The sequence below is a fragment of the Canis lupus genome, chromosome 8 (genome assembly GCF_011100685.1).
Source record: "Canis lupus familiaris isolate Mischka breed German Shepherd chromosome 8, alternate assembly UU_Cfam_GSD_1.0, whole genome shotgun sequence".
Classification (NCBI taxonomy): Eukaryota; Metazoa; Chordata; class Mammalia; order Carnivora; family Canidae; genus Canis; species Canis lupus.
Window position 1 is genome coordinate 3,957,047 of NC_049229.1, and position 22,741 is coordinate 3,979,787.

The 22,741-nt window shown below is 49.2% G+C and overlaps 1 protein-coding gene across 9 annotated transcripts in view; it reads left to right on the forward strand.

Moving 5' to 3' along the window:
• The window catches only part of DHRS2 (dehydrogenase/reductase 2), a 37,100-nt gene extending 21,675 nt beyond the window's left edge, over positions 1-15,425 (forward strand). Inside the window, exons 1-10 of one of the 9 annotated variants that reach the window (XM_038544252.1) lie at positions 5,104-5,122; positions 5,398-5,507; positions 6,728-6,907; positions 7,080-7,257; positions 7,769-7,870; positions 10,931-11,001; positions 12,283-12,334; positions 13,079-13,213; positions 13,479-13,534; positions 14,008-15,425. In XM_038544252.1, coding sequence (XP_038400180.1) covers positions 6,768-6,907; positions 7,080-7,257; positions 7,769-7,870; positions 10,931-11,001; positions 12,283-12,334; positions 13,079-13,213; positions 13,479-13,534; positions 14,008-14,119 — 846 coding nt within the window. In that variant the 5' untranslated portion in view covers positions 5,104-5,122; positions 5,398-5,507; positions 6,728-6,767 and the 3' untranslated portion in view covers positions 14,120-15,425. Of the gene's footprint in view, positions 1-3,978; positions 4,338-5,103; positions 5,123-5,397; positions 5,508-5,817; positions 6,082-6,208; positions 6,408-6,727; positions 6,908-7,079; positions 7,258-7,768; positions 7,871-10,930; positions 11,002-12,282; positions 12,335-13,078; positions 13,305-13,478; positions 13,535-14,007 lie in introns of those variants that run through there. The other 8 variants (XM_038544254.1, XR_005363058.1, XM_038544251.1 and 5 more) reach the window with 8 other exon arrangements.
• The last annotated feature ends 7,316 nt before the right edge of the window (positions 15,426-22,741 follow it).

A 22,741-nucleotide genomic window follows, 5' to 3' on the forward strand; every position in this document is an offset into this window, starting at 1 on the left:
TATTGCAGATTTTTGCCCCTAGAGAAATAGCTCTTGCTTTTTCCATCTCCCTAGTCTGTGAATCAACCAATCTTCCAAACAACCAATCAGCCAATTACGAAACCAGCCAACTAAACTGTCTTAGTCTGCTTAGGCCACCATAGTGAAAAATGACAAAGACTGGATGGCTTAAACAACAAATACCTATTTCTCACAGTTCTGGAGGCTGGGATCAAGGCACCGGCAGACTCGGTGTCTGTTGAAGACCTGCTTCTCAGTTCATAAATGTCTTCTTGCCGTGTTTTCACCTGGTGGAGGGAATAAGGGACCTCTCAAGAGTTCCTTTGATAAGGGTACTAATCCCATTTATGAGGGCTCGACCCTCATGTCCCAATCACCTCCCAAAGACCCCACCTCCTAATACTATCACATGGGCTTCTACGTGAATTTTGGAGGGACACAAACATTCAGTCTAATTCCAGCACCATCCTAGAGGCCAAGATTAGAGGATACTTCAAATCAGTGTAGAAAACAAAGCAAAGTAATGCATGCTTTATATAGACCTCAACTCTGTCTCTACAGCATAAAATGCTGTAGGAATTCTGCTTTGAATCATTTATGCCTGGGAGAGGCTGGGGAAGGGTCACTCCCAGAGAAGAAAGGGATTGGAAGCACGTCAGGATTCAAGACTATCAATTTCTGTAGAGAAATTGTGTTTTTATAAAAGATCACACTTACTGGTGTTTGCCCTTTTACTTTTTCTTTTTAAAATCAACCCTATTGAAGTATGCTGCAGAGACAGTGAAATGTACACACCTTAATTGCACAGTTCCTGGAGCTTTGACAAACACATATATCTGTGCATCCACAGATGCACCGTTCCAATCAAGATACAGAAAATTTCCATCACCCTAGAATGTTCCCTCATGCCCCTCTACTCAGACAACCACAGATTTCTATCACTATATATTAGTTTTAGTCTGGCTAAATATATTAGTATTCTAAAACATTACATAAATTGTACTTTTCTTTTGGCTTTCTTAGGTAGTCTTTTTTCATGCAGAAGTAAAAGAAGTATTGTAGTGTTGTTGTTTTTAAAGATTTATTTATTTATGATAGAGAGAGAGAGAGAGAGAGGCAGAGACACAGGCAGAGGGAGAAGCAGGGTCCATGCCGGGAGCCTGACGTGGGACTCGATCCTGGGACTCCAGGATCGCGCCCTGGGCCAAAGGCAGGCGCCAAACCGCTGAACCACCCAGGGATCCCCTAGTGTTGTTGTTTTTAAGATTTTATTTACTTATTCATGAGACACACACACACACAGGTAGAGACACAGGCAGAGGGAGAAGAAGGCTCCATGCAGGGAGCCAGATGTGGGACTTGATCCTGGGACTCCAGGATCATGCCCTTAACTGAAGGCAGAGGCTTAACAGCTAAACCACCCAGGCATCCCTGTTTTGTTTTGTTTTGAGAGAGAAGGAGGGAGAGAGACAGAGAGAGTGCAAGTGGCAGGCAGAGGGATAGAGAATATCTTAAGCAGGCTCCACACCCAGTGCTGAGCCAGACATGGGGCTCAATCTCAGGACCCTGAGATCACGATCCCAAGATCATTGACCCTGAGATCACGACCCCAGCTGAAATCAAGGGTTGGATGCTTAAGTGACTGGGCCACTCAGGCGCCCCAAGAATTATTGCAGTTTTTAATGGTTTCATTTTTTTAAACATTTAAATTTTTGATTCGTCTGAAATTTATTTTGGTGTATGGTTTGAAAGGCACAGATCTAATTTAGTTTCTTTTCCCCCAGAGAGCTAGCCAGTTGTCTCAACATCATTTATTGATAAATCTTTTTTCTCACTGATTCAAAATGCCACCTTTGGGATCCCTGGGTGGCGCAGCGGTTTGGCGCCTGCCTTTGGCCCAGGGCGCGATCCTGGAGACCCGGGATCGAATCCCACGTCGGGCTCCCGGTGCATGGAGCCTGCTTCTCCCTCTGCCTGTGTCTCTGCCTCTCTCTCTCTCTCTCTCTCTCTCTCTCTCTCTCTCTGTGACTATCATAAATAAAAAAAATTAAAAAAAATTTAAAAAAAAAAAAAAAAAAAAAACAAAATGCCACCTTTATCACATGTGAAGTTCTCAAGTGTGTTTGTATTTATTTCTTTTGTGTGTGTGTGTGGTTTTTTTTTTTTTTTTTTTTGTATTTATTTCTGAACCTTCCCTTCTGCTCCTTTGGTTTATCTGTTCGTGAATCAATGCAACAGTGTTTTTTTTTTTTTTTTAAAGATTTTATTTATTTATGCATGAGACACACAGAGAGAGGCAGAGACATAGGCAGAGGGAGAAACAGGCTCCTTGCAGGGAGCCGGACGTGGGACTCCATCCCTGGACCCAGGATCATGCCCTAAGCTGAAGGCAAATGCTCAACCACTGAGGCACCCAGGGGTCCCTGCAACACTGTTTTAACTGGGGCTACCTTATTTTTGAAAATCTTATAGTTCAGCATTCTCTGCTCTGACTCTTCAATGAGCTATTTTTCTCCAAGAGTCCTGTACTAGTTATCTATTGCTGCATAACAAATCACCCTAACACTTAAGAGCTTGGAAATGTATTATCTCATAGTTTCCAAGAGTCAGGAATGAGAACAATGCAGTTGGTGGTTCTGGCTCAGGAGGTCTCATGAGGCTGAAGTGAAACTCTCAGCTGGCTCTGTAGTCTTCTCCAGACTTGACTGGGGCCAAGAGGTTTGCTTCTGAGCTTGCTCACATGGTGGTTGGCAGGGCTCAGTTCCTTGCCACATGAGTCAGTCCTACCATAGGAGTGCTCACAACATGGCAGAGGGGAACGATCCAAGGGAGAAGGAGAGAATCAGAGAGAGTCCAAGACAGAACACTCAATTTTATGTATCCTTATCTCAGAAGCCACCTACTGTGACTTTTCTGGTAACCCCACTCTGCTGCAGGAGGGGATCCCACAAGGCTGGGAATGCCAGCCTACAAGGATCATGGGGACCTTCTTAGAGGCCGGTTGCTACTCTTCCAGTTTTGACTTTTCCTCCTCATCACTTTCTCAGGCCTATCTCATCCATTTATGAGGCTGCTTCCACCCAAACCAATAGTTTGCAAAGTTTTCTTCTGATCTCTGGCTTGCCATCCTGAGTGCCAGGATGACTCATCTGACTGCCTCCTCTGAAATATCCACAGGCATCTCTATGTGACTTTTTCTGAGTTCTCCTTGGAGGTCTTCCTGAGCCTCAAATCTGCTTCTATTTTAAAATGTAGCACTCTCAAATTGAAATTTTTAAAAAGATTTTATTTATTTATTCATGAGAGACACAGAGAGGAGAGAAGAGAGAGGCAGAAACACAGTCAGAGGGAGAAGCAGGCTCCATGCAGGGAGCCCGACGTGGGACTCGATCCTGGGACTCCAGGATCATACCCTGAGCCGAAGGCAGGCACCAAACCATTGAGCCACCCGGGCTGCCCCTCAAATTGAATTTAAATTAAAAAAATTACCATCGATGGCACAGAATAATTATTAAAGAAAAAAAAAGAATCAGAGCAAAAAAATTTTTTTTTTAAATGTAGCACTCTGCACTACGTTTATTTGATTTCTCCATTAGACTTTAATCTTATTAAGGGTGGGAACTGTGCCTTCCTTATTTTGGTGTTCACAGCACTTAACACAGCACCTGGGAGGAAGGAGGCTCTCATTCAGATATTTGGACCCAGGTGATAGCCTGGGTGGTGGGTAGCCGCGCAGACGCAGAAGGATACCTGGGACTGTCCAGTCATGAGAGCTGTGTAGTGCCAGGGGCCTGATCCCTGGATCCAGCGGGGAGGGCCTGTTTCATTGGCTTTGGGACTGAGGTCTGTAGTCTCTTTTTGGTGCCTGTAGAAATATCTTGGTGGCTTTATACACAGCTCCCCAGCCAGCTAAGCCCATAGGCCCCATAGGGTGCCATCTGGAGCCCACTTTGACCCAGGGGTCTGTTTTTGTTGTGTGAGTTTCTAGGAACAGCTGGTCTGACAGGACGGGGCTCTGGCAAGTGGTACATTCAGCATTCTCTAGACTATTACTCAGACAAGAAACCTGTTCTTTCCCCCAGGCGACTCCCATCCCCCAGCTTCCTCCCCAGCTGTGGGGGAGGCCATTTGTCACCACCACCTTTCATAATTCTAGGACTATAAATTCCATGAATCTTTGAGTTTTTCAGATAGAATCACAGGGCCTGAAACCCAGCCTGTTGCCTACCCACATCCTCGCACTCAGCTGCCAGACTCCACAGCGGGAGGGCTCCTGACCTGGGCTCAGGACAAGAGCATAGCCAGGTCAGGCGGAGGCAACGTCAGTGTGGCCTGAGGTAAGGCTGTCCCGGTTGGGGGTTGGGGGTTGGGGTCCGTGACACTGGACCCACCCACTTTTGCTCTTTTGTATTTTTTTATGCTGCTGCTGCTTTCTGCCTGGCTCTATGTGCAGCTGTCTTTATTTCTCCTTCGATTCTCATAACAAAGATCTTGGAAGGGGGTGCTATCAGAACCCTTAGGGCTCCCCAACTCAGCCCCTCATCTTACCAAGGTGCAGTTGGAGCCAGAGTCACACGCCTTCTGTGGATAGCTCCCTAGTCTCTCTCTTCCCTGACTTTAATGTTTCTAACTGTTGCATATTTCTCCCCTAACCTCTGTTTTCTTGACTTTTCCCTTTTCTCTTTGATGAAGGCCATCCACCTCCAAGATGGGACTAGTTTGAGGGCATGTCCACTTGGCTTCCCCACCTCCTTTTCTGGGTGTCTGAACTGCTCAGCCTGGTAAGGGGAATCAGAGTGGGCAGTGCCAGGCTCAGAGGCCCCTCTCAGCTCCCGGGACCCCCAGTCGACTCTGGCCTCGCTGGCCCAGCTGACTACTCCAGAGAAAAGCAGAAGTGAGAACAAGGGCTGAGTGAGTGAGAGCCTGGGCCCTTGGAAGCTGCTCAGTCTCAGGCCCTGGGAAAGAGGGGCCTTGAATGGGAAGGGGAAGCAAGGGAGACAGATAAGGCTTGATTAGTCTCTCTGCACTCTACCTGCATTTAGGCCAGAGCTGCTTTTCCCTACAAGTAGGACATATTTCCTGCAAACCATCTTACGGCAAGTTTGGAAAGGAGCAGGGCTTGGTAAGAACTGTTGCAGACCACAGAGGGGACAGCCACAGACTAGCTGAGATGGGAGAGATGCCATAACTTGGTTCTTCCAGCAGGGGGCGGCCCATCCTGTCAAAAGGCGATTCCTCTTTTTCCACTGGCCCTCCCAGCCAAGGAGACAGACCAATTCCCTGACACTGAATGGGGTTAATCTGTGCTCACAACCCAGGGGAGAGAAGTCCCCCAGGGGTCATAAGTGTTTAGAATCTGGTATCCCGTTTAGGAAAGGTGTTATTCGGTTCTTTCAGGAGCCGAAATCCCTCATCCTTTCAAATCCAAAGGCTGTGAATATGACCTTGCAGAAAGGAGAGAGAGCATGAGAGAGAGTGAGCAGAGTGACGGCAGCTAGGACAAAAAGGTGAGGGGGTCTAGGATCTGTAAAGGGTAACTTTGGAAAAATGGTATCAGGAGAGACATAAATTTGAAACCAAGGCTGTCTCTTTTAAAGCGGAGCATTTGGTTACCTTCATCATGACATAGATACAGCCTGATATTTAATCTGAAATTTCTCCATAATTTCTGAGCAGCACCCATTTTCTGATCATTATAGATACCGACCCCTAAGTTGAGGGAACTGGGTTATGTAAGGGTTGGTTGCTAAGGAACAAGGGAGATGCAGTAGGTATGACAAGGGTTGCTTAGTAACAAGGAGTCCCTTGGTGTCGGAGTGGCCAAAGCAGGTCTGGAACTGATGGGGGTCTGCAGACAGTCAGCCCTCACCAGAGCCTCTTGAAAGTGAAGGTCTGCTGGCCCCTCCGTCCAGAGCTACCAGAGCCTGCATCTCTTTCAGCTTTCTGGCACTCTCCTGCTTTAAAAGTGCATCCCAAGTCCCTCGGTGTCCTTGACAACTCCTTGCTCCAACCATTCCTCCTCACCTGCCTCCGCAGGAAAAAGATCAGACTCCTAGATCCAGGACCCTGCAGGGCTCCTGAGTAAGCAAATGGGAATCTCACACTGGGGGAGGCAGGAGTCTCTGGGCTCACAGTGATGTGGAGCTGGGAAATTTGGGGTCTAGGCAAAAGAGGGTCCCCTACACAAGCATCTCTGATGTATTTCCAGTTCAGAGGAAAGTGTCTACATCTCTGAGTCTCTCCACGTCGGGTCCTCACATCGCTTTAACACCTGCGCACACCTACAGCAGCTCCTTCCTTCCAGAGGGTGTTGGGACAGTCTGCACCCTGCAGCCTGGTGTGGGGCTGCATTGGCTGGCTCGGCCTCCTCCCAGCCTCTACTCAGTCAGCTTCACTTCAGCAGCCTGGTGAGGACTGTATGCAGGCATTTAGAACCCGGGACTGCTCTCTCTGATGCGTTCCAAGCTCTCAGTGCTTGCACACGGACTGAATGGGAAAACAATCTTGTCTACTGAATGTTAGGTCTCAAATTCCCATTTGCCAGTTTTATAAATAGAGTTTTCCTAGCATTTTCCTGACCTGAGGCTCACGTGTTTGAAAATCACCCTGCCTGGCTCTGCTCTCTCTGGCTCTCTGCTGCTGGCCTTGGCTGTCTGGAGGAGCTGAGGGTAGATGGCCATCATTACTACGGCATCGGTGACAGGTGAAGTTGGTTTTTTTCCTCCAGGGCCAAGTTCAGCAGGAAGCAGAAAAAGGCACTGGCCAGCATGTTCCAAGCAGTGGCCTATGTCAGCAGGGGCCTGTTTCGTTCCTATGCTGGGCTCTCTGTGCGCATGAACAGCACTGGGATAGACCAAAAGGGGGTCCTGGCCAATCGGGTAGCTGTGGTCACCGGGGCCACTGATGGGTAAGTGCCCTGATTGCCCTATGGGTCTTGACCCCTCCCAAGGACTCTCGCTTCCACAGAGAGACCTTGGGGTTGCAGATCGGGACACAGCCTTGTTGGTTTCCAGGGCTGGGTTGAGCGACAATGGTGGCAGCGGGCTGAGGCTGTCCTGTTCCCTCCATCTCTGCCGCAGGATCGGCTTCGCTATCGCCCGGCGCCTGGCCCGGGACGGGGCGCACGTGGTGGTCAGCAGCCGGAAGCAGCACAACGTGGACCGGGCGGTGGCAGCGCTGCAGGGCGAGGGGCTGAGCGTGACCGGCACCGTGTGCCACGTGGGGAAGGCCGAGGACCGGGAGCGGCTGGTGGCCACGGTGAGGGGCAGGGTGGAAGGACACAGGGAGGAGAATGCACAGAGCCCTTCCCATGCTGCTCAGCCCTAGGTGGGGCCGGGACCGGGGGCTGCGGGAGGCCCTACAACGCGTCTTGAAACCAGAATTGCTCACCATCTACTTGGGCGGACCTCATCGTGCACATGGCTTTCTGGAGAGGGGCTTGTCCATGAGAGGACCCTTGCCCCCTTCCCACACCCTGGAGAACTGTGGTTGAGGACGAATCTAGAGGGATTCCCCATCCCAAGCCCATGGAGGGATTCCTGGAGGAGACAGACCCTCCCCTGATGCCCTCAGTGAGGCAGAACCTGTGCTTGGGCCTGTCGGGGCACCTGCCATCACCACAGCTTGGTTCTCACACCAGCTGGTCCGGACAGGATCTAATTAGCAAGGTTTGCCTCAGTGCCCTGTGCACCAGGCTGTGGTGCTGGAGGGTGAGGCCTCCTCAGGCCTTCTCCACACTTACACCCCTGTGTGTCACCCCTCCCCCCAGGTCCTGGAGCACTATGGGGGACTGGACTTTTTGGTGTGCAATGCAGCCGTCAACCCCCTGGTGAGAAGCACCCTGCAGGCCAGTGAGGAGGTGTGGGACAAGGTGAGAGGCTGCTGAGGAGAGCTGGCTCAGGGGTCTAACATGCTCTCCCACTGAGACTCGACTCTCCTTTCCTGAAGTGACTGTAAAAACAGGCACTGATCACTTGTCCCCTGGAATGTGCCACGATGCCACTTTTCAATTTGTGTGCTTTCAAAGTGGGTTCCTACATTCTTTCTGCTTTTATTTTTCTTCCTATCTGTATTTATTCATTCAGCAAATATTTATTGGGGGTTTGCTATATGCCAGGCTCTGGGGATATAGCTGTGGGAGTAAGTCTCTGCTCTTAGTAAGAGTAAAAAATAGTCAGGTCTCTACTCTTTGTCCACAGTAGATGTATTTTATATCCTTTGGTGATTTTGCTCCTCTTTGGGGATGCGTACCTGCCACTGAGATTCTTCACCCTTCCTGGATGAGAGTTCCTCACTGTCCCTCAGAGGAACCTGCTATACCTGGCAGGCCCAGGCCCAGCCATCAGCTTTCCATGAGCTCAGACATTCCAACCCACTGCATTCCAACTAATGATCCTGCCTCCTGGTCCACAGGGTCCAGAAGAGACTTGATAAAATGTCTTGAGGTCCACCTTGGCCTTCATTATTCTATGACTCCTATTCTACTCACTCCTGTGTTTGGTTCCTGAGTCCTCCTGACAGGATGGCCTGCAGTGAAATCCTCATCTTCCCGCCGTTGTTAGCATTCCCCTCCATCCCAGGCACTGGCCAGAACATTTCCTTCTGCCTTCCTTGGGTCTCTGTGCTCTATAGACATCGTTCTCAGGCCGCTCCCTCCTGTCTGTCTGCCTTGGCTGGATGCCCTTCCCTCCATCCTCACAGATGGCCTGAAACCTGAGCTCCCTGCAGCCACTGCTAGCAGCCTCCCCAAGCTCCTCAGCTTCCTTAATGCCTCCGAAGGATCATTCATGATTAGGTAGCTGGGATTTCATTGCTGACAGTGTCCTAACCCTCCTGAGTCATTTTCCCTTTTAGTGTCTTAGTTCATGGGATCATGAATCTCTTTTTCTCAGAACCCATTTGAAATCTTCCCTCCTGAAGCTGAGTGTGCTAGCCCACAGCCCGGCCTTACTTTCTCTGCTGCCACCCTATTCTCCAAGGCCTTACTGGTCTATGGGCAGTCCACACCACTGGGTAGGAGTCGTCCCCAAACACATCTGTCACCACCTCAGAGGGGAAATGGTCACAAAACCAGTTTGAAATTTACCTGAAGCTCTGCTTTATCTGAATGCAGTTTTTAGGAGGTGTCCTGGGGGGGTTCCTTCTTGCGCACTTTGTCACTGGGCCAGTTTGAGCACCTCCCCTGGGCAGACTCCCATTTTCTCCAGCTGGTTGTGAAGTTTCCCATCTCCTCTTCCACCATTTCTCCATCCTTCTCCTGCCTGAGGACTCTCCAGCATCCAATCTTCTCAGGCCCACAATCTCTACTCAGGACTTCATGGCACTGGGAGCTACTCTACCTGCTTCTCTAATAGGGCAGTTCTTTTAAGAAGAGGAGAAACTCGCACCTTTTCCTTGGCTCCTGTTTGGCTGCTGAGTCTAGGAGAGGCCTTGTCTGAGCCCATCATCTAGCCTGACACACGTGGAACCTAGAGCAGACATTGGTGGGATGGTGGGGCTTTGTTTTGAGCAGAAAATGGGCAGGAAGTCCTGTAGTCTAACCATCAATTCCTTCTTATTGGGGACCTCATGCTAGGCCCCCCTTTGGGCATCTGAACCACTTCTTACAATCCTCGGGGTCATCCCCAACACTGGCAACCCATCAACACATGGGCCTCAGCAGCTCTCCATTGAAGCCTTTCCCCTGTCCTTATCCAAAGGAATGGTTGGGTGTGGGATGAAGATGTGGGGAAATGCTGTAGATGTGCAGCCTCACTCCCTAGAGACACAGGACACATTGATCTTACACAAGATGCTGCCCCACAGGTGGGATCCTGGTACCACTCTAGCCCCAGCTGGCACTGTGTCCTAGCCCCCGGCTCAGTCTCTACATCTCTCCCAGCCAGTTCCCTCTTACCTTTCCTCTGTCCCAGTCCCACCAGACTGAGTCCCTGGACAGAGGATCAGGGACCCTCATGCCTGAGGCCAGATCCAGGTTTTAGTTGCAGGTGGGCCCAGCGTGGGCACTGAGCTCCCAGAATGGCCCTTCTCTGTTGTGTCTCCCTTTTAATGATGGCCCCAGGAAAGCTTAGAGACAAGTAGGTGATAAAAATAGGCATGCACATAGGCCTTCACAGCTGGCATTTTTGTGGACGAATAGGAGAGTGATGCTTAGTCCTTACCTCATGCTGTGAACCATGGGCATCAACCTTGCTCTGGCTTTTGCTTATCTTCCTACACTGTTTCTTCACATGTTATACCTATTTGATTTGTTTTATGCTGTTGCCCTGTGAGGATGCCTTCAATTCTTCAAGGACAAGACAAGGACACAAATGAGTAAAAACACAGACAGACAAAGACAGCTCTTCCAGAAATCTCCTTTCCCTCTATCTGTTCTACTTTCAATCTTTTTCCAGGGGCCTCTGCTTATGACTTCTCTCTGCACAACCAGCTCATAATCTAGCTTCTTTAAAAGGCCTGAGCATGGGGCACCTGGGTGGCTCAGTGGTTGAGTGTCTGCCTTTGCCTCAGGGCATGATCCTGGGGTCTCGGCATCGAGTCCTGCATCGGGCTCCCTGCATGGAGCCTGCTTCTCCCTCTGCCTGTGTCTCTGCCTCTCTCTGTGTGTCTCTCATGAATAAATAAATAAATAAATAATAAAAAGAAAAAGAAAAAGAAAGTCCTGAACACTTCCCTCCTTCATCCTAGTCCTGACCAGTTCACGTTTTCAGGGCTCTGTTCACGGGCCTGCCACTTAGCCTGCCTGCCTGTTAACATTAGCAAGTGGGAAACCACTCTTGTCCTGATCAGAAGGGAAATGAACCTCAGATCTGCACCTTCCTGGGTTTGCCACACAAATGACTGGGCTCCAAGTGTCTTCTGAGAACGGACCCTGGGCCGAGGGCTGACTGTGTCTCTCTGCCCTCCATTCTGGCCTCTGCTCTGATTTCAGATCCTGGATGTGAATGTGAAGTCGCCAGCCCTGCTGCTGAGCCAGCTGCTGCCCCACATGGAGAACAGGGGGTAGGTTGCCGGGTGGCAGGGGCAGTGGGAACTGGTGGGGAATCAGTGCAAAAATGGAGTCTGGAGAACATAGGGGCCCAGCTGGGAAGGGGAACCAAAGAGGTGTCCTTGGAGTCTCCACATCCCTCTCCCTCTGCCCTGCCTCATCTTTTGCACAGCTACAGCTTCTAATTCTAGTGGCTATAGGATGAGGGTGCTGTTCCTGGGGCTCAGGCATGGTGTCATTGGCCTTGACATCACTGGGTTTGGGAAAGGGCTGTGCTTTAGCTCCTTTGCCTCGTAGGCAGGTCATTCCCACCCTCCTCTACTCTGCTTCTCGAACTGCTGGCCAGTGTCTTTTCACCAATTTATGATCTGTGACAGGGTCTGCCCCTTTGCTCCCCGTGGGGAGAAGCCCATCCTGGGCCCCTCCTTGCTCCCTGCTTTTTTTTTTTTTTAAGATTCTATTTATTTATCCATGAGAGACACATACAGAGAGAGAGAGAGAGAGAGAGAGTGGGAGAGACACAGGCAGAGGGAGAAGCAGGCTCCATGCAGGGAGCCCGACGTGGGACTCGATCCTGGGTCTCCAGGATCACACCCTGGGCTGAAGGTGGCACCAAACCGCTGAGCCACCCAGGCTGCCCTGCTCCCTGCTTCTCAGCCTCCAGAGAGACTGCCTGGATTCCAGATGATGCATGTTCGGCTGCACCCCATACATAGTCTCAGGGGTCTTGTGGCAGGGATGCAGGCTGCTCTCTCCCTTAGGACATAGCTGCTCCTCAGATTCCTCTGTGTAGATGTACCCTTTAGAAGCTGGCCCGGGACTGCGTAGGATAGAAGGAAAAGTTACTGACTCTCATTTCTTGTGTCCTCCTGCCTCATCTGCTTCTCAGAGGTGGTCCATTGATAGGTATTCACTTTTAGCACTGGGGGCCTCCTCACCACGCTCACTCTTCCCCTTCCACAAGCAGCTGGCTTTCTGCTCCTCACTTCCCCAGGGAAAGGCAGAAGAGTATAATGGCTTGGAGCATGGACACTGGGTCAGAGAGGTGAGGTTAGAGTCCTGGCTCTGCCATTTATGGCTCTGCTGCTAAGCCCTGCTGAGCCTTTGTTTGCTCAGCTCTGAAATGGGGATAATAACAGGAACTATATTGCTGTTCCGAGGATGGCATTATTCAATGACTATAATCATTAAAATGGTATTATTCAAATTTTTATGTCTTTTAAAAATCATAATAGCACCTCAATCCATGGTAAGTTATTGGTTTCCTGTCTCCTCTTGTGTCTGTCTCCTCTCAGGATGGGGGCAGTCATCCTGGTCTCCTCCATTGCAGCATATATACCACATGTGGTGAGTGCTTGCTCAGGGTGCACCTGGTTAGATTAGGGGAAGGAGTCCTCAGAATGCCACAGGGATAATGCCTGGGACAGACCCCCACTTCACTCCTGCTGCCGTAGGCTGAGTTGATGCCCATGTGCCTGCTGCACAGGCAGCTTCTGTTCTCAGACTAGGCTGGGGAGGGTTTTCTGAGCTCTGTGCTTGGGCCAGGGGTGGGATCATCTGTAGGTGAGAAATCCAACAGATACTTTCCTCTGCTTCCCTGTGTCTTTTCTTTTCTTTCTTTCTTTCTTTCTTTCTTTCTTTCTTTCTTTCTTTCTTTCTTTCTTTCAGATTTATGTATTTATTTGAGAGACAGTGTATGTGTGGGGAGGGGCAGATGGAAAGGGAAGGATTCCCAAGCAGACTCCCTGCTGAGTGCCAAGCCCAATGGGGGCTCAATGATGAGGCTCAATCTCATGACCCTGAGATGGTGACCTGCCCTGAAATCAAGAGTCAGATGCTTAACTGACTGAGCCACTCAGGCACCCCTTTTTTCTCACATCTTTTTTTTTTTTTTAAGATTTATTTATTTATTTGAGAGATAGACAGAGAGAATGAGCAGATGGAGACAGAGACAAGCAGACTCCCTGCTGAGCAGGGAGCCCAACGTGGGGCTCAATCTCACAACCCTGAGATCATGATGCTTAACCAACTGAGCCACTCAGGCACCCCTACTTCCCCATACTCTAATCATTGTCTTGATTCCCTTCCCAGGAGCTGGGTCCCTACAATGTCAGTAAGACGGCCCTGCTGGGTCTCACCAGGACGCTGTCATTGGAGCTGGCCCCCAAGGGCATCCGGGTGAACTGCCTGGTTCCAGGAATAATCAAGACTAACTTCAGCAAAGTGGTGAGGACCGGGGTGTGTCCCCCATTTCCCAGCTGGGCTCAGTAGAAACCTCTCCACCGACTAAGGGATAAAGGAATGACTGAAGCCTCAGGTTAGTGTCCCTAACGGCTGAGGTCCTCATTGTCCTTTGAAGTCAGCCATGACTCAGCCTATCACCCTCGAGAAAGGCAAATCTGCTAGGGGTGCTGTGCCCTGGGATCACCTGTGGCCCTGCCCATCTCCTTGTTTTAGCAGCACTGATTGTTTCTGTCTTCCCTTTGTCCAGTTACACATGAATGAAGTTTTCTGGAACAACTTCAAGGAGAAGTACCGCCTGCAAAGGTTTGGAGCCTTGGTAATCTGAGTACACCTGGAGAGGGGTGGCCCATCTGTCTCACAAGCCGGCCTCTCCCTATTTGTACTGACCATTCCTTTATATATATATATATATATATATATATATATATATATATATATTCTTAAAGATTTTATTTATTCATTTACAAGAGACAAAGAAAGAGAGGCAGAGACACAGCTAGAGGGAGGAGAAGCAGGATCCATGCAAGGAGCCCCATGTGGGACTTGATCCTGGGAATCTGGGATCACACCCTGAGCCAAAGGCAGACACTCAACCACTGAACCACCCAGACACCCCCTGGCCATTCCTGTAGCTGAAGTCTGGGTTCCACAGAGCCCTGCGGGGTGCAAGCAGTCCAGCTGAGTCTGCCCTGCTCCTCCTTGGAACCCAATCCCATCAGAGCAGCAGAACCAGAGTCTGAGGTCACTGACATGTGTTCTGTCCTCCTTCTATGCAGGTTAGGGCAGCCTGAGGACTGTGCGGGACTTGTGTCTTTCCTGTGCTCTCCAGATGCCTGCTACATCAACGGAGAAAACATCGTGGTGGCTGGCTTCTCCCCTCAGCTCTGATGGGGCTAAGGGGGCCCTGAGCTGTGGGTCTGGGCTCAGGAGCCTGGGGATGGGTGGGCTGGGAAATCATTAAGGTCAGGTGATTACGTCTGAAGCTCTACCAGATGAGCAATCTGGGGGGCTCATCCATGCCAGCTTTGAGGCAGGACCCCCAGAGTTCTCATTTGCTTGACTACTGCTGTACTTCTGATACAGCTGCTGTGATCTAACCAACATGTGGGTTCTTATTGTGGGGCTGTGGAGCCAAAGGAATTCATGGGGCTGACACTTTGGAGCACTTTGGAACATAAGGGGAAGGAGCAGACACTCAGGATGTTACCTCTTTCTCTCTGCCACTTGGACTTTGAACATTCCTTTCCTAAAATCAACTCTAATTTCTCCTCAAGCCTGGAACTCCTGGGAAGGGTAGAGCTAAGGGGAATGAGGCTGAACACGGGCCTCTCTTGTCTTCTGCCCTCTGCTGCCCTGAGCCCACTCACAGAGCCCAGGTAGTGACCAATGAGTGTTCATAGCAGGCTCTGCCCCGTTTTCTGAGCTGGCTGGGGGAGGCTGAGCAAGTGGGGCGTGGAGGGAGGATTCTGGGATTCCCCCTGGGGTCCTGTAGGCTAGTGATTCTCACTGTTTTCTGGGCCACACAGGCCTTTGAGAACCTAAAGAAAGAAGTCTCACCAAATCTTGCATACCATTCCAGGTTGCGACCTTATAATTTATACAAAAGAGAGAAGTCAGTGTGAACCTTCTTAAGACTGTCTCCCCTTGGTAAAGTCCCTTTCTATTCCTGAGGGATGCTCGTGGCACCCTCCTTCTGTGTGTGCCCGTCCAAGGCGCAACAGACTCAGGGAGGAGTAGTGGCGTGAGAACACCTGTCTTCCTCTCATGCCATCCGTAAGTCTTGTCCTGAATTGGTCCCAAGGGAAAACCTGAGACAAGGCTTCCAACTGAATGCTGGCTTTCACCTCACTGAAGTCCCTCACTGGTGTCCCCTCTCTGGACCTCTTGGGCATGGGTCTTTGTCTTGAAACTAATTCAATTATGAAAACATTTATTGGTCCCTGCTGCAAACCATGCATTGGGCCAGGCACCTTGGAGAACACAAATATAAAAAAAGAACCAACCTCTCTTAAGTTCCTTCATTGTGGTGGGAGAACAAGAGTTTAAAGCACTCATCAATAAATAAGGCAGAAATGGGGTGGCTGGGTGGCTCAGTTGATTGAGCACCTGACTCTTGATTTCAGCTCAGGTCATGGTCTTGGGGTCGTGAGATCAAGCCCCACGTATGGGTCCATGCTCAGCTCAGAATCTGCTTGTCCTTCTCCCTCTGCTCCTCCCCCTACTCTCTGTCTCTCAGTCTCTCTCAAATAAATAAGTAAATAAATACAATCTTTAAAAATAAATAAGTAAATAATGCAGACTGTATTCATTCATTCAATAAATGTAGTGAGTACATTTATGTCAGGCACTGTTCTAGGAACTCAGAGAGCAACCATGAACAAAACAAAGATTATTTCCCTGCAGAGTTTACACTCTTGTGGGGGAGATGTACAACAAACAACAAACATGTTAAAAAATAAATTATACAGTGTGCTAGTAGGCACACAGGTACAGGAAAAAAGAAAGAGTAGGTTAGGAGTATAGGAGTACAATTTTAGACCCAATTCTAGGGTGTGGGCTCTTTCCCCACACCATGCAGTTCTCTAATACCAGCTTAATTCTGACACCACCTACCTGGAGATAGGGTGAGACCTCACAGGTTAAGGGCTCAGTTCTACAAGACCAGTCCCTGCGTGGTCTGGAACCAGCCCTACTCCACTTGCCAGTCGCAAGTTCTTGTTATCACTTGTACTCTGACCATAGATCGGAGATTCCAACAACCTCTTCTTGAGTTCGATTAGTTTGCTGGAGTGGCTCACAGAGCTCAGAGAAACAGTCTTCTTACTAGATTATCAGTTTATTATAAAAGGTAATAACTCAGGAACAGCCAGATGGAAAAGTTACATTAGGCAAGATATGGGGAAAGGACATGGAGCTTCCATGCCTGCTCCGCATGTGACACTCTTCCCAAGTCTCCACGTGGTCACCAACCCAGAAGCTCTCTGAATCCTGTCCTTTAGGGTTTTATGGAGGCTTCATTACATAGGCATGACTGATGAAATCACAAGCATTGGCAATTGATTCAACCTCCAGCCCCTCTCCCCTCCCCAGAGACCAAGGGTAGAACTGAAAGTTTCAACCCTCCAGTCCTATGATTGGTTTCTCTGGCAACCAGCCCATCCTTTGGTGTTTTCCAAAAGTTACCTCATTAACATAGACTAAAGTGTAGCTGCAAGGGGTTTGTTGTGAATATCAGGACATAAGGTATCAAGACACCTTTATGGGGCACCTGGGTGGCTCGTTGGTTAAGCGCCTGTCCTTGGCTCAAGTCATGATGCTAGGGGTCCTGGATCAAGTCCCAGGTCAGGCTTCCTGCTCAGTGGGGAGTCTGCTTCTCTTTCTCCCTCTGCCCCTTCCCCTCATTTGTGCTCTCTCTCAAATAAATAAATAAAATGTTTTAAAAATTCTCTTAGGAAATTCCAATGGCAGAAATGGGGACATTGGGATCTTTCTAGGGTTGGGACTTGTCTGGACCACAGGTGCAGGGCTAGGATGCCACCAGAAGTGGCCTGGCTGAGGGGTCTGGGGTGAAGAATTAGAATACAACAGTAAACCAAGGGCATAAAGCTCAGGCTGAAGGCTTCAGCCTTGGGGAGTAGTTGGGACAGATGGGGGAGAGCAGAACAGGATTCTACAGGTAAGAAGACCAAGCCCAGGGAGGTGACATGCTGGGGGCTCCCACAGCCCTAGAATAGTCAAGGCTATAGGCAGAACCTTGTTATTATATCTCCAACCCCATGACCTCCTCCTACATTCTGCAGGGGCAAAGCGTAGGGAAAGACAGGGAAGTGGCCAGGCAAGCAGGAACAGTGCTCCTTAGGCCCACAAGGAGGACACCCAGAGTCGTGCAGAGGACAACAGGGACCCAGAGTGGAGAGAGCAGCCTGAGAGTGGGGCAGGGGCTGTGGAGTCCTCCCCCTCCCAGGATGAGAGCCCTTGGGGAAGGGTGAGGGCATGGTACTGGGAAGGAAGGCCCTGGTTCTGGACCCAGTGCTGGAGGCAGGGAGATGCTGCCAAAGGAGACGAGAACTTTGCATGCAATGGAGTGATGATGCTGAATGGGGTTCAGTGTCTCAGCAATACATGCTGTGTGTTTGTGGGAATGGGCATGTATCCCTGGTGTAGTGGAACTGATCTCAGGAAGGAGGAGGGGCTGGAAGAGAGAGCAAGTGAACATGGTGGGTTTGGAGAGATAGTTTGCACTCCATGTGTGGCCCTTGGCCCTTCCTCTGTGGAGAAGTGTCCAGAAAAGCCCACCCTGGGCCCATGTTGCCCAGGGCAAGCCCAGAACAGGAAGGATGCAAGGACAGAAAGAAGGACAGGCCTGTGTATTCTCCCTCCAGCCTCACAAGTGTACGAGGACTCCAGACCAGGTTGGGCTGATGCATGAAAAATGAAACCCCCCACGACTATCACCACCAAATTTGGCACATCAGAGTGTTTCTGTTGGTTTGGGGACTGGGGAGGAGGGGGAGGAGGAAATGGAGCCAGGTTAGTTGGGGGAGGCAGTGAGAGGGACCACTCAGCTACTAGCTCTGCCAGCTGTGGGAGGGAGATCCTCAGGATCACTTGGAATATCTGACTCTCCACCTGGGAATATTTTGTCTCTATTTATATATTTCAAGTTAAGCCCTTTATCTCTGATTCCTAAAGAAAGACCTGGAAGAAAGTATCAGGGCAATAGGGAATTCTAGGGTATCCAAGGATGGCTGTAGGTAAGGGCTATGATATACCCAGGTGCTGGCAATCCAGTGTGAGGGTTCTCTGTCTTAGGAGTCCTCAGGGCACCCAATCTTGTTTGGATGTTATGGCTCCATGGGAATTAAAAGTGGCACAAGCCACAATCCCTGGCCCAGTTTTTTCTTATTTATTTTCCAGACCACTCTGGAAGGGGGTCCCTTGCCTTACTGAGCATCTCTGGCTGTGTCTGCCCAGGCCTCACTGTGGGGCTGGGCTCGTGGGTGGGAGGGCAGCTTGAGTAGCAGTGCCATCAGAGGGTCCTGGTGCTGCATTGGGAAAAAAGGGGTGGTCCCAAGGTGGCCAGTGACAGTGTAGCAGGGTGGTTTTGTGGAGGCTGGGTGTTGTGGAGTGAACTGAGGACAAACATGGATGGATGCCCAGGGCTATGCTTGGCATAGCTGACTTCACCAGTGAAGATCTCGCACCAGATTTTACTAAGAAGATGAACTGTCCTTCCATCTAAAGCAAATGGTTCTCTTGGCAATTAGCGGGGTAAACATTTAGCCGCATACCAGAATAGGATGGAATGAAGGAAGAGAGTGATCAGGTGCCCGCGGGCATCCTCACACATGCGGTTAGGACACTGTGTGGGGGACTGAAGTTGCTGTGCAGGTCTGGGCTGTTGCGTGTGCCCTGGGTGACTGGACTCAAGTTGAGAGTTTTTGTCCCTTTCGCTCTTGAAGGCCAAAAGATGCTGCTCTCCACGCAGGAAGGGTCCTCATGAATCCCATGAGGTAAGATGCCTTCCTTTGTTGATCATTCTAATAGGGACTTTTGACGTTTCCTAATTGCTGCCTGCTCCAGAGAGGTTAATTTGTGTAGATGTGTGCAGCTTGTGTAGATATGCATAGGAAGGCAATGCTGAGATTTGAATCCAAGTCTGTCAGCCACTTTCCGTGACAAAGTGATGGCCAGGGCTCTGTCAACCTGATTATACTTGGCATGTCTGTCTTCGTTTGGTTTCTCTTATAAGTAGAGCCTAAGACAAGAGCTTTCAGACAGGAGATCTGAGGGAGCAGGAGCGAGGGGGTGAGCAGGAAAGGAAGGGTTAGTTAGGGAGAGTACCACTGCATGCTGCGGCTCTCCCTATCTCCCAAGGAGAGCATAGAGTGCCTCTCGGGTGGCGTGTCCACCATAAAGATGGCAGGTGGGGGATTTATCCATTATCCATTTATCTCATCTCCCAGCCACCAAGGGCTGCCCCTGGGGATTATTAACTGCCCACACTTCCAGTCAAAGATGAAGATGCTATCTATCCAAAGTGCAGTGAGTTAGACCCACCAGAAACAGCCCACCCCAGCCACATCAGAAGTCAAGTCAGATGATGGCAAGAGGGTGTGAGTCAGGGCACCCAAAATATCCAATACAAGGTCTCCAGGAAGTAACCATCCAAGGTCTCCAATTTTTTTAAGGGACAAAGCTCTCAATCCATTGTTCCTGTGAGGCCCCAGGAAGAAACACAATCTCTCCTCTTCCCCAAATAACAATTAATGTACTTCCCCCAAGGGACAGCCTTCAGAAATTTTCACTGGAGATTTTCAAGTTGCCAGATCTCAAATATCCAGTTACTGGTTTGAGTGGTTCACATGGCTGTCCTGCAGGGTTCCCGGAAGATTGAAGAGATAGGAAGGCAGGAAAGGAAGATCAGAGAAGAAACTCTTAATAAACTAATCACATACCTAAAAAGCTGCAGCCTCTCAACAACTGAATGTTCTACTTGTTAAAAAAATGAAAATTTACAAATTTATGGGCAGCCCTGGTGGCGCAGCAGTTTAGCGCCGCCTGCAGCCCGGGGTGTCATCCTGGAGACCCGAGATCGAGTCCCACGTCCGGCTCCCTGCATGGAGCCTGCTTCTCCCTCTGCCTCTCTCTCTCTCTCTCTCTCTCTCTGTGTCTCTATGAATAAATAAACAAAATCTTTAAAAAAAGGTGTTTGATGGGACAGTGAGTCCTCCACCTTTATTAAAAAAAAAAAAGAAAATTTAAAACGCAACACTCTATGCCATTAAATTTATATATTAACTATAAAATCCCCTTTACTTCTCCCTAAAAATAAGAATGATTTTAGAATGTGAGGTCCTGGGAGAGAAGGAATCCAGGGCCTCTTTTTGCCCCATTTCTGGTGACCCGGCTTCTGGAGATAATTGACAAAAGATGCAGGTTGGTAAGGATGGGATCTCGGTGACCTGAAGCATCGCAGGTGTGGGAATGAGACAGGGCTTTGGAGTTTAATGAATGGATACCTCAGCAGCCAGCCCAACTGGAACATCTGGGATTTGGGGTCTTGAATGTCCTGGGTCAGATTTTACCAAGAAGATGACTCTTCCATCCAAAGCAAAGGGCTCCCTTGGCCAATTAAACAGCTTACAGACAGCACAGCCCACATCTGGAGAGTTTCTTTCAATGGGCAGAAAGAGTGAGTATGGGATGCCAAGCAAAAGAAACCATCACCCCTGCCACCCAACTTTGAAACAGACCCAGGAACCCACATCAGATGGAGCCATTTCCAGAATTCTCTTCTACCTCCTTTCTTCTCTTCCCTGTCTTCCTGAAGTTTATTAACTAACTCCATGCCACATCTTTCAGAGAGGTTCAGTGCCCTTCCTGTCTTGCTTCATTTGCTAGGGTAAAGAACTGATGCAGGTGTGGGGAGGTGTAGCCCTCTGAGTGTCCATAAGATCTAAGCCCACTTGCTTGTCAGGGAGGCTGTGTTTTTCCTGCCAGATTTGTCTCTAGTGCACCCGGTCTCTTGCCTTTACCAGAAGAGATTGAAACTGGCATACCACCTGTCATGGGAGCAGTTGTGCTCAGAATCAAGGAAAGGATCATACAAAAGATCTGTTTTACTCCCACCTTCTCTCTCCTCTGCCATTTTACAGATGAAGACACCAAAGGCCATGGAGGGGAAGGGGCTTTACTGTGAGGTGGGTCCAGAAACTAGGTCTCCTGACCCTCAGTCTGGGCTTGTCATGAGAAAGTCCTGTGCCAGGTTCACTTGGCCTATTACCTGTCATATTGATGATCCCCAAAGAAGTGTTCTTTTCCAGGGCAGGAGTTTCTGGGTTTGAACAGGGAGTTCTGTGGATTGAAACTTATGTACCCCCAAAATTCATATATTGAAACCCTAATCCCTAATACAATGGCCTTTGGAGATAGGGCCTTTGCAATTTGAATTAGATGAGGTCATGAGAGTGGAACCTTCACGATGGAATGAGTGCTCTTATAAAAGAGACATGAGAGCTCTCTCTCTCCACCATATGAGGATACAGCAGGAAAATGGCCATCTGCAAACCAGGAAAAGTGCTCTCACCACGTGACAAGGCTGTCCCCATGGTCTAAGATACTGAGCCTCCAGAACTTTGAGACATAAATGTCTATTTTTTTTAAGATTTTATTTATTTATTCATGAGAACACACAGAGAGGATTGAAAGAGAGAGAGGCAGAGACACAGGCAGAGGGAGAAGCAGGTTCCATGCAGGGAGCCCGACGTGGGACTCCATCCCAGGTCTCCAGGATCACGACCTGGGCTGAAGGCGGCGCTAAACTGCTGAGCCACCCGGGCTGCCCATAAATGTCTATTGTTAAGCTACCCAGTCTATGGTATTTTGTTATAGCAGCCCAAGCAGGCTACATCTGTGGAACTGACACTAACCTCTGTCCGTGTGACTTTGCTATGGTGTTGATGGGTTGGAGAGCCTGGCCATCTATGCCAGCCACCAGTGGCACCATCCTCAGGGACAAGCTCAGGTTTTAGAATATATTCTATTAAAGCTTTCTGGTATCCCACAAAAAGTTGCTGAAGCGATCCTTACTTAGCATTGAATCTATATTAAGAAAAAAAAAAGCTCAATTTCTACACTACCCAGGCAGTAGAGCAAAGACAACTAATTGAATGAATATCTGTACTCTCCAGTTTGAAAGGTGCTGAGAAAGAGAGGAGCAGCCCCTGGCTGCCTGGAGCTGTCCTGGCATGATCAGCTCGCCCTTGGTGCTGATGGCCTGACCTCACAGCTAGGCGAGGGTGTTCGGTTAAACATAAACAAGGGAGAGATACTGACATCAGACAAGCCCACTCTGTTCACTTGATGGGTAAAGACAAAAGCAAGATCACTCTGTGATCATGTCTGAACACAGACAAATTATTATTCAAACCACAAAAATCTGAATATCCATCTTCTATCCTGAATAACGAGTTTCAGCACTTTGTCAACAGCCCCCATAACTTTGCCCTTTTCTTCTCTCATTCTACACACTTATGATTAAGATTCCAGTCATGGAATTACCCCAGTATCCAATCCAGAGCAAAGCCTTGCTTCCTTGAATCCTCCTCAAAATTGCCCGACACAGCCCGATCAGATAAGTCCTTTCTAATATTCTGTTCCTGAGATGTCCTACACTTCCCCATGGGGTGTGATCCTCCCTCTTTTGCTTAGAGTCAGTAAACCCAATTTTATTTGACTGCAGTCTTGCCCCTGGTGGCCTTCGGTGGGAGGGTATTGGCAGTCTATGCATTTATTTATTTTTTTCAAATATTTAAAATGAACACAAAAACAAACCGAAGTACTTCAAAAGGGTGAACTAAGTAGAAGTTAAGTCTCCTTTCTACACTTGAACCCTAGAATCTGCTTCCCTTCCTTGAGAGGCCGTTACTCTTGTCAAAGACAGTCTGTGTTTGTACAAGCAGATACATATATTTATTATTTTCAGTGCTAATCGCATTTATGATTACT